Source organism: Sinocyclocheilus grahami, unplaced genomic scaffold (assembly GCF_001515645.1).
Source record: "Sinocyclocheilus grahami isolate Dianchi unplaced genomic scaffold, SAMN03320097.WGS_v1.1 scaffold275.1, whole genome shotgun sequence".
NCBI classification, from domain to species: domain Eukaryota; kingdom Metazoa; phylum Chordata; class Actinopteri; order Cypriniformes; family Cyprinidae; genus Sinocyclocheilus; species Sinocyclocheilus grahami.
In genome coordinates this window covers 90,670-102,178 of record NW_015505454.1, presented here as the reverse complement: position 1 = coordinate 102,178, position 11,509 = coordinate 90,670, and the positions used below count along the sequence as shown (strand labels likewise).

At 35.8% G+C, this 11,509-nt stretch overlaps 2 protein-coding genes across 4 annotated transcripts in view; both read right to left on the bottom strand.

The window, feature by feature from the left end:
* Positions 1–592: 592 nt before the first annotated feature.
* Positions 593–5,798, bottom strand: gda (guanine deaminase). Of its 3 annotated transcripts, XM_016291634.1 has the most exons (15): positions 5,584–5,798; positions 5,318–5,406; positions 4,950–5,121; positions 4,712–4,799; positions 4,239–4,344; positions 4,047–4,074; positions 3,813–3,920; positions 3,237–3,344; positions 2,105–2,202; positions 1,932–1,999; positions 1,634–1,780; positions 1,283–1,401; positions 1,025–1,052; positions 841–939; positions 593–800 (listed from the first exon to the last, which is right to left on the bottom strand). In XM_016291634.1, the coding sequence occupies exons 1-14, from the start codon at positions 5,707–5,709 to the stop codon at positions 872–874; spliced, it is 1,353 nt and encodes a 450-aa protein (XP_016147120.1). In that variant the 5' UTR covers positions 5,710–5,798; the 3' UTR covers positions 593–800; positions 841–871. The 3 variants fall into 3 exon arrangements, with proteins under 3 accessions (XP_016147120.1, XP_016147119.1, XP_016147121.1); XM_016291633.1 differs by having other exon boundaries at positions 593–939; XM_016291635.1 differs by lacking the exons at positions 5,318–5,406; positions 5,584–5,798 and adding an exon at positions 5,224–5,302 and having other exon boundaries at positions 593–939.
* Positions 5,799–8,079: 2,281 nt separating this feature from the next.
* cunh9orf85 (chromosome unknown C9orf85 homolog) overlaps positions 8,080–11,509 on the bottom strand; it is a 7,585-nt gene continuing 4,155 nt past the window's right edge. Inside the window, exon 4 of the mRNA XM_016291643.1 lies at positions 8,080–8,780. Coding sequence (XP_016147129.1) covers positions 8,630–8,780 — 151 coding nt within the window. The 3' untranslated portion in view covers positions 8,080–8,629. The remainder of the gene's footprint in view (positions 8,781–11,509) is intronic.

Genomic DNA, 11,509 nt, shown 5'->3' with positions numbered 1-11,509 from the left:
TGTATATGAATAATGAAAAGTCCATATTTATTTATGTAATTTTACTGCAATTCATTTAACTAGTACTGTTGTGTGAAAAATCACTATTTTTGAATATAACAATTACACATAGTCTCTTAACTTCATGTTTAAAAATGATTGAATAATTAAAAAATGCTCGTTAAAATAATTTTAGATGTATAGCATGTCATACTGCAAGACACTGCTGTCACTGCTTGAAATGATGACCACTCAATTTCAGTTCAAATACATTCAGAACTCATCTATCATGTATTGTAAGCATTGTACGTATAGGGCATGAAGCACATGTAATCAAGAGCACTGTTCCTACTTGAGAACTGTCATAAACAGTGAAAGGACAGGTGAGACAGAAAGCTAAGCGCTTCTGATGAGAGCTGTGTGCATGAGAGAGTGTCACAAATACTGGTTTTACAGTGTATTATCATGAATCAATAATAATACAAGCAATCAAAAGTAAATAAATAAATATACCTAAATAACATACATTTTAAAAAGGGTGACAATAACATAAAGCATTTTTATTGTCAATTTGTCATTGATTAATATAAAATATATTCTGTCACATGTTTTGCATGATCAACACGACTAGTAAATAGAAGACAGCAATTTAATGCAAATGAAAGAAAATCTGTTTGAGCATTGGACAAATCTTTAAATCATGCGGTAAAATTTCAATAAACAATATTTCCTAAATAAAGACATTTATGTTAACTAAATAATATACATCTATAACATCCTTTAAAAAACAACTAAACTGTAATCTCGGCAAAAAAAAAAATATAAATTAAAAAAACACCTCCCGAGTAGATGTATTACCGGTACATTTCTGGTAAAAACAACTAGAGAGTAATTATGTATCTGGAAATGGAACCACTCGTCTTCCAGCCATGTAGACTTCAGTAATATTTCGATCATCACCTTTTCAGAACAAAAATGGATTTAGATAAGATATCTGAATTAAAGGGATATTTTAAGCATTTCAACATTTTTTAAAGCAACTTACCTAAGTTTAAAAACTTCTCCAAAATGACCTGTATGAAAAAAAGCACATTAAATGGGGCATTCTTTATCATTTGTACACATTAAAGAATTTGTAATGTATGCAAATGATATTCATTGATATTGATTGTTTTTGCAACAAGACCAGTGTGTTTGCATATGACCACACACACACACACACACACAAAAAAAAACATTGCAACCAATTGATGTTGTTTTCTCAGTATGATGGCAGAAAAGACCAGTAAGAGCTCTGTCGAACCTTGGGGCCTTCACCAGGAAACAAATCGATTGGTCCATCAGGAACGCAAACATTCACTCGCAGGGCATCAAAGTCCTTGCCTACCACAAAGTTTCCGATCTGATCATCCAGTGAGAGGGCTGTAGGGAATGTGGAGAACAACCAGGCAAGTTTATATAGTGTGCTGTGCTACACTGTAAAAAAATGACAGTGAATTTAACGGTAAAAGACTGTCCTAAAACGTTGCTACCGTATTTTTTACGGTAAAATTCCGGCAACCACAGCTGCCTTTTTTTTAACGTAAATTTTACGGAATTTCTTTTACAGTGTAGTATTAAATAACATGTTTGTCAATGAGAGCTGGAAACTTACCTTCGCTGCCTCCAAGTGTAGCCAATCTGAAAACCTCCTCAAAGCTCAGAGTCTTATGCTGAGGGTCCTGGATGGTCAGGGCCTTCGACGTGTCGAGAGTTCTTCTCATAGCATCTAGCATGGATGGGGAGTAGCCTCCTGCTACATCTACAGACGGCACAGACAAAACCATAAAATGCAGAATACTGGACCTGACATGAAATTGGCAACTGACATGTATAGCTTATTATCTTTAAAGCTTTTGCTAAGAAAGAATTTTCCACTATAATGCACAAAATGGCCTGGCAAACAGCCTTACCTGTCCCCAAACCCAATTTCACATTGTGGTTCAAGACATTGCGCACATTTAGCATCCCACTACAAATCCTGGGATGGTAAAAGAGACAATAAATGAAAGAAATAACATGTATTAGAACATATTAAAGAGATCTGAAAATGAATATTAATAGTGAAAGACTTGAGTATGCTCACGAAATGTTACTGTTAGGACAGTGAGAGACTGCGGATCCTGTTTCACGAAAGATCTCCAGTTCTTCGTCAGTTAGGTGACAGCCATGGGCCATTACAGTCTGCAATAGTAATTTACATCATTTAATTCCAATCCAATTTCAATTCTTTTAAGCAAAGGTTTAATTTAACAACTGGAACCGTTTTAAAAGGGTGCTTTATAATCAAAATACCTTTTCCATCCATACATTTCAGAATAGCAATGAATGAATCATTCATTGAAGCCAGTTAATTGAAAATGAAACTCAGTTATCCAAAACCTGTTTCACAAGTTTGCAATGACCCTAGCATGAGTAAATAATGAAAATGAGTAAATATTCACTTCTTTTGGTGAATTATTCCTTTAAATCATAGGTCTCTTATGTCAGAAATAGTCAGAAAGTGCACTTGGTCCCAGATCAGTGAGGAAGAGTGTCATCTCTTCAGAGCAGGGAGTTTGTATGCTTAAGCAAATGACAATGCACTCCAGTGAACTGAACTCTTGATCACTAACTCATATTACAAAGCACATGATTCAGAACCTCTCCAACAAGCGCTTCACATCCACAGGGCTAATGACAACAAACCAAAATAAAAACCTTCAATAAAAACATATCGGTTTATCAAATACGTGTAGCTTTATATGAATTCATTTGTATTTATCTTTTTAAATAAACTCACAGAACTGTATATTGGCAAACAGCTGCATATATTTTAAAGACTCAAACTCATTTTACACCAGGAGTTCCTCCCTATTTATTTTGAAGGGCAAAGGTGGTTTAAAATATTACTACACCTTAAAAAAAGTAAATGCAAGTAACAATTTCATACATCCCATTAAAGATGCATAGTAACCACTGTATTTGTAATAGAAGACTGACATTTGTTTATGTCATGCATAGACTTCAGACTTTCACACTTGGACTCTGTTGCAACACAATTCAGAACATAAAATCTCCAATATGATACAATGAATCCGTAACAAAGGTATCTATGTAGAACAATATATATACATCAAGTAATATATTAGATAAAAATATATATTTAAAAAAATATATGCAAAAATATGTTTCATCCGGTCTTTACAGTATAATGACAATCACTGAATACCACTTACCCTATCTGTAAGCAGGTTGTGCTTGAGGTAAACATCAGTGTAGGATTTGCAGCCTGGGAACAATGTCTTCACAAGCTCCACTTCCTCTTTGTTCTCACTGATGTGACTCTATAAGTTTAATGATTGCAGAAAAACCGGTGTTAATCATTTTACTTAGTGTCTATCTTATGTTTGTCTTATGATTTACAGCAGCTAAACTGCTAATTATTCACAACTATTGAGTTTAGAATATCAGTTTATAATATTTACAGCATTTATTTATAATATTACAATTATAGTTTATATATTGCACAGAATCTCTATTATAAATGCTGATGGAGCATGGAGTACATAAGGCTAACCACACCCATCATTCACCTCATTATCACCTTTTACAAGAACTATGAACATAAAGAGCTGAAAGTCATAATACCATAAGGTCATGTGCCAATCAAAAACTCTTAGTCATCATACCATGCTTCAAGCTTCAACCATGTGAACAATGCCGTAAACCACTTGAATGTTAATTGTATGTTCTTTAACCATTGTAAATCACTGTTTATCAAGTAGATGTTAGTGTGTGAAAGGAGGACAAACCTGAACGTGAAGCTTGTTGTTATTGGCAATCTCACCTAATTCACTGAGCAGTGAGGAGGAACAGGACGGAGCGAATCGAGGAGTGACCACAGGCTTAACATTGGGGTACTAAAACAGTCAGATAATATATTTTTATTTTCATATTTCATATGAAATCATTTAGGCACAACTACTTACTGTAACACCGACTCTGGCTAAATCAATTAAATGAATGAGAATGAACCCATTATTTACCTCCTTTTTGAGAAGCTCTTTGATGAAACTGCAAAAAAAACAACAAGAGGAAGCAGAATCATATCTTCACGTTCATTGATCAGACTGGGGTTTAGATTAGGTTTATAACCAAAATGCAGTCATTTTGTACATTGTACATGAGGGTACTAACACTATCATGTCAGTACAGTCACACAGTCCTCCAAAACTCACCGATCTGTCTCCTCTTTACATTCACTTGGACTTTCTTTGTACTGTGGAACTGCAGAATTGTAGTCCATGCAAACTTTACCCACTAAAGCTCTTTGTCCAAACCTATCTAGTGGAAAAGAGGCAAAATATTGTATATCAAAATTTAAATCAATGATCGATTTATTATCTTGTGAGATCATGATACAGCAACATAGTGGACACAGGATTTGAAAGTAATATTCAAGTTGAGATAGCGTTATTACAATTTTACTTCACAGAATGATAGGTCACACACAGTGCACCTCTTCTTACATAATATGAAAAAGCAAAGATAAATGCAGTTACTTAACAGGAACAAGAACTAAGACAAGATAGGACAAAGCAAGACAAATTCCAAAGGTTAGAGAAAGGATGTGTTTGTGTTTGCCATCACAGACACAGTCAAAGGGGAAATTCATTCAACATGTGTGTATCTTTGGTTGCATGTGTTTTACCTGCAAGCTCTCCGAGCAGAAGAGAGGCGTCAGTGTGTATTGTGGCAAAATAACAAGCAGTAGTTGTGCCGTTCTTTAATGTTCTTCTCTACAATGCCAAACAGTCAACAAAAAGGTTCAAACGAAATTTGCAACATGCATTCTTCATCCTTATCAGTTCCATCAATGATTTACCTTACTTTAGAGTTATTCTTTACATTTATTATAGTTTTTATTTAATCCATTTCAATGAGCTTACCACAACTTTAGTGTAGACATCATTGGCAAAATCCAAGTCTTTATACTTGGCTTCCACAGGGAAAGTGTAAGTGTTGAGCCACTCCAGCAGAGGCAGGTCTAAGGCAGTTCCAGCATAGCTATACTGAGACGCATGGATGTGTGTATCAACCATTCCAGGCATAAGAAACTCACTGTGGAGCCAAAGTAAAATTAAGCAGTGGCACTGCAAAAACGATTTCAAGCTTGAACATGCTCATTATTACACAATTTGATCACAAAGCTGGTGACGTTACCTGCTGAGTGGTTGTTCTGAATGCAAAAGCGACTGCAAGCACCCTTATGCAAGACTATAGAATATATGCAATTCATTTAGACTGACGTACTTACTATTGTCCAAGCTGTCTTATGTCTGAAGTTTCAAAGCCCCATATTTCTGAAAGACTGACCACATCTTGATGTTTTTCAATAAATGCAATCTGCTCAGAAAGAAGGGGGAAAAATAGGAAGTACATTATTACAAATCATTGGCAATAACAAATGGCATCATTTATGATTATATACAGTATAATACATTATGTGGTTAGGACATTTATCTTCGAAAGTAAATCAAAATGAGATGACACAAGCTGTATTAAAAAACGTATTAAACAAACCTTGCCCTTATCGTCGACTCCTAAGACACAGTTCTGCAGTATTTCCACCGCAGCTCGTGGTGTGGAGTGCACAAATGTTCCACTGAAGACGTGCGCAATGCGCGCGGGTGTGTCGTTCCGATTCATTATTGGCACCGATTTTCAAATGCCACTTCAAATGAATTCTCTGAACTTTTATATACGACACGAGGCATTGCAGAATTCCTGGGAGGTGAATATTGTAAACCGGTAATCATTACAACAGCTCTAAGTGCGTCATAGGGTACAGCCAATCAAACTCTCATGCGCCAAAATAAATTATGGGCAAGGTTAGGTTTAGGGGTAGGGATTGGGTTAAGTCTGTATTTTTGGACAGTAATGTTGATCCAGGAACATGTCTTACTTGGCAAAATCACGGCGACCGCGTGTGGTCATGGTGATGTATGAGCAGTAGCAGGTATCCAAAACGGGATTAGGGTTAGGGTTAGGGTTAGTGGGATAAAGGAATACTGAAGCAATAACTTATACATAGAACATATCCATCAGTTAATAATTTAGGGCTATAATTAATAACAATTGGTATTAGCTGAGATTCTAAAATGCATTAGGTTCTGGTTTGCATTTATAACAAATAAATTGAACTGAAAGTATTTGTGATATGTTTTGTTTAGTTGTGCTAATTTATAAGAATGAAGGTAGAAGGACCTGCTGTATTGCATGTTTGTAGAGACTATATGAAAGAGCAAATGGCAGCACCACGGATGAACAATAGTTACCTTAGCTACGTACCTTTTTGAAAGGTTTCACATTACACTCTTGCCTGTGCAATGTTTTATATTAGAACAATCTGTTGACGTTTGCTGGATAAATAATTATTGTAAAGGACAATTCTTGTGCAACACTTGAATACACATGACATTCACGCAATATTAGGACATTGCAGTCTCACCTGACTCCTTCAACAAACATTACAACAATATAGACAAACATTACATTGGCTATAGACAAAAATAAAGGGCATTGTAATGAAACAGAACAAAAATGGGTTGCATTGTCCACTGCACAGAAGAACTGCACTGAAATTAAGTTACGCATAATTATTTTGTATGCATATCATTGAACTAAGTTAGTGAGTTCTGCCATTGATAAGAGTAAAGGAAAGTGAAAATGTGATCAATAGCTGTATTCCATATGAAGAAGCTGCAGCCATTTCTTCCATATAAAGAATACAGCCATTGAAAGCATTTTCACAATAGCATTTGGACACAATCATTTTGATGTGTGTGGTAAAGGAGATAGTAAAGCAGTCAGACATGTGATACAGGTCTCCCCTCTTGCTTCATAACTGTGGCTAAACCTCATGACATAAATCCAGGATTAAAGTTACAGTTCCTCAAATCATTTTTTATTAGCAATCATGTAAAGTATTAACTGCTCCAGAACTTTGCGTCACAGGTGGTTCAGATGCTGCACAAAGGGCGAAACAGACTATTCTCGTTTAAGTTCCTCAAACATCACGAGAGATTTCCCTGAAAATCTTGAAATAGTTGGCTATGATCTCATAGCATTACCTCTGCGATCACATGGTGATTTAACACGTGTTACTGGACCCATTTTCATTCAAAAAATGTATTCTGTTATTCTAGACCGGTGATGGTTCTACTTTATATTCATCATCTTTAAATGCACTAATGTACTTACATTAGAAAAGATTACTTGTTACAAATGTGCTTATTGTGCTAATGCTGTATTGCCAAACACTTTTGCTGCTATTGATGTGGGATACGTTTAAGGTTAGGGATACGTTTAGTGGTAAGGGTAGGTTTGTAATTAAGCTGCATTTACTGAAATTAATTACAGCCGCAATTATATGGATGCATTTTTAAATATACAGTGGGTACGGAAAGTATTCAGACCCCCTTAAATTTTTCACTCTTTGTTATATTGCAGCCATTTGCTAAAATCATTTAAAGGCAGTTCCTTTGACCTCATGATTCTCATTTGCTCTGACATGCACTGTGAGCTGTAAGGTCTTATATAGACAGGTGTGTGGCTTTCCTAATCAAGTCCAATCAGTATAATCAAACACAGCTGGACTCAAATGAAGGTGTAGAACCATCTCAAGGATGATCAGAAGAAATGGACAGCACCTGAGTTAAATATATGAGTGTCACAGCAAAGGGTCTGAATACTTAGGACCATGTGATATTTCAGTTTTTCTTTTTTAATAAATCTGCAAAAATGTCAACAATTCTGTGTTTTTCTGTCAATATGGGGTGCTGTGTGTACATTAATGAGGAAAAAAAATTAACTTAAATGATTTTAGCAAATGGCTGCAATATAACAAAGAGTGAAAAATTTAAGGGGGTCTGAATACTTTCCGTACCCACTGTATATATATATATATATATATATATATATATATATAAATAAACATATCTACACAATAAGGGCATTGCATCAAATGATTTTTTTATTTAAATGTTAGTTAATAACGCTTAATATAAAGCGGGTCCCCTGTGTTTTTGCAGCCACTTATTATATGCAAAAAGGACGTTTCTAACAAAATCTATATGTTAAAAAAGATGAAAATCAGTCAGCAGGACAGAAAACGGGACAGTGAAGGTGTAGATTTAACTTTCAGCGTAATTCAGTATTTTCTAAACAGACAGCACTTGCTTGTAGGTCGTTTATTCAATGGACATGTTTCATCAGTACTTTCTATTTCTGTTTTTCTATTTACAAAAAGACTTATGAAACATTTAATTCATACAGCTTCTCAACATGAATCATATATTCATAAATAACATGAATGCTATCAAAATGTTTGTGTGATTTAAAAAACAAGACTGGGTTTCGGCATATGACTGTGTCAGTTCCTGCAAGATCACAGTAATGGAAACAAACAGTCACCACGGCCAACAGGAAAACACCTCCTGGGAGTCTTTCCCAATTAACAGCAGGGGAACAGGTGAGTACATGTCCAGTATCCAGCCCCTGTTTTCCTTGGATACACTGTTCTTAGGTTTAGCTGTTTGCTGGTAATGCATACAGAAGACTGCAAATGTTAATTTCCTTCCGCTTCTGAATCACTATCACAGTCATCATTGCTAAAGCCCAGGTCATCAAAATCTTCGTCATCATCTCTTTTTTTCTGTCTCTTTCCTTTATTTGGCTGGCTGGTGTCCTCTACCTCTTCTTCTTCCTTCGTGTCAAGTCTGAAAAACAAAAAGTATATGACAGTGATAAGTTTAATTAATCTTATTAAAGAAGTGTCCCTAATAATGCACAGCTAATAGAATAACAGAGCAGTGAAAAAGCAGCCTAAAAGAACACAGAGAATATCTTGAGGCCACAATTAAATTTACCATTACTTTGTATGTCCACAGGATGGCACATGTGCTGCACTGATATACTACCACTACTACTATAAGACACTGTTCCAATGTTACAAAAGATGTATATTTCAAATAAACGCTCTTTACTAAACTTTCTATTCATCAAAGAATCCTGAAAAAAAGTCTCATGGCATTCACAAAAATATTAAGCATCATAAATTGTTTTCTACATTGATAATAAAAAGAACTACTATTAATAATTGAGCACCAAATCAGCATATTAGAATGATTTCTGAAGGATCATGTAACACTACCAGTGTTGGGCAAGTTACTCTGAAAATGTAATCAAATTACCGATTACTCCTTTTAAAAGTAATCACGTTACTGTTCTGATTACTTTATTTCAAAAGTAATTAGTAACATTGCTATTTACGTTACTTTTTTCTCCATGAAATTTATGAAATCCCAGCACATAAATATTTGTTATTAACTCTTTAACTGTCACCCGTCCCCTCTGTGGGACGCCTACGTTTACTTCACTATATTACAATTAAATCCTAATCTAATCATGACAAACTATATATCGTTGGAAAGGTCTAAGACTCCTAAATAGATATTTTACCAATGTTTTTGTTAAAAATTATGTAGGAGAAGTAATAGATTAATTTATGACAAGAGTGCACCTCAAAAATAGAGTTCTGACCTTTGTCAAAAAGTCTTCTTTGTTGCCTTTTTCTCGATCACACTTTAGAAATCATCAGAAATTATGCATCAATTGAAAACTTTAAATCTCAAAATTCATCCTTTGAAACCCATTTTAAAATCAAACATTGCATTACCATGAAAATGGTACATCAATATCATGTTACAAAATGTAAGTTTGGATCGTGCACTTTCATGTCTATGTTCAAAATTGTGAGGGACAGTTAAGGGGTTTAAAGCATCAACATGCACAGAACACTTATTTTTTAACTAAAGCAAGCGGCTGCAGCGCTCTTTGCTGGCATAGCAGAATGCCAGCAAAGAGCGCTGCATTTAGAATCTCTAAAATACATCTCAGTTCATCGCAATCTCACAAATCTCTGTTATAACACAAATATATGCATAATGAATCTTTCATAATGTCTACAATTCGTGTGTTATAATGAGAGGATTCGTGAGAACGCAACTTTCAGCACTGCGTTGCTCAACGCTGCAAACACGTGTTACAGCCTAAATAGAAACTCTGCATACGCTTGCACCTGTTAATCGTTTATATTTTATATTAGTTCATGTTGCTTTTGTGCAATAGATGAAAACAATTTATTTGTTTTAGATATTTTATGTTTAGATATTTCTATTTTGCGGGAGTCCCGTGAATCTTTCTCCCGCATCCCGCACACACACGAGTGTCTACCCGCCCGAACCAGCAACTCGCCCATCTTGTCCCGCGCCGCGCTCCGTTGCGTCGGGTCTCTTCTTCTTCTCTCGAGTTTTTTGGCGGATTGGCAAACCAATGTTAACTCCCGCATCCCGCACACACACGAGTGTCTACCCGCCCGAACCAGCAACTCGCCCATCTTGTCCCGCGCCGCGCTCCGTTGCGTCGGGTCTCTTCTTCTTCTCTCGAGTTTTTTGGCGGATTGGCAAACCAATGTTAAAGGTGAATGTCCGCCACCTACTGGTCTGGAGTTTGAAACGTACACGGTTCAGCTATGAATCATTCAACTATTATAGATAAAAAATTTTTTTTTAAATTAATATGAATAAAATGAAATAATAAAATAAACCAAAAATTTTTTCCGTAAATAACTACAAAATTCCAAACTTCAAACTCATTCCATTAATCTTGTCTTTTTTAAATACTTAAACAATTCTCCATATATTCTTGATTGCATTACCCCATAACCTAATAGTTTCTTTAGAGATATACTATTAATTCCCAATCAGTTCCAGTTCTTGGAACATCTGATGTCTTTCCCTTTCATACGCTATACATATTAAAAGAACATGCTCAACATTTCTGGTAGTCAATATTTATCACAATTGCCTGTTTCCCTATTATGTGCAAACTGTTATTTAATGCTACATGTCCTATTCTCAATCTAGATAAGATAACCTCCTTCCTTCTATTTCCAATACTTACTCTCTCTTTAGCAACACACTCCTGGATCTTAACGGTCCCCTGAAATGCTTAGAAACACGAAGCGTTACTCTATGTGTTGACGTCATTTTAACTGAAACAGGAAGACAGGGCGGGACATATCAAGTAGCCCCACCCCTTTTTTAAATAGCCAATAGCGGTCGTTTATATCACAGCTTGGGCTAGAGCCGTTGAGCTCCGTAAAGCCGCATTTGACAGGGTATGACAGCCACAATCTCATCCATATTGCTATAAAATATAGCATTCTGTGTAGAATTCAAATAGCTCCGATACATTTTGTGGTCTGCACCGACTCGCGCATGTGATCCGCTCCGTGCTATCGTGTCTCTGGACCGGAGCAGAGTGTGTGTGTGGTGCGGTGGTTAGCGTGACACAGCGCGAAACCAGACTTTTCTTCCTCAATGGAAAGCATATTTACACTGTTTGAATCGTTCCCTGTCCCCTATATAGTGCACTACGTGCCATT

What these genes read in the sequence shown, in the direction of transcription:
- gda (XM_016291633.1), bottom strand. Translation starts at nt 5,709, where the DNA reads ATGAATCGGAACGACACACCCGCGCGCATTGCGCACGTCTTCAGTGGA. An exon ending in TGTCCTAACAGTAACATTTC is followed by an intron (nt 2,000 to 2,104) that starts GTGAGCATACTC and finishes TTACCATCCCAG; the next exon opens with GATTTGTAGTGGGATGCTAA. An exon ending in GAAATTGGGTTTGGGGACAG is followed by an intron (nt 1,781 to 1,931) that starts GTAAGGCTGTTT and finishes TGCCGTCTGTAG; the next exon opens with ATGTAGCAGGAGGCTACTCC.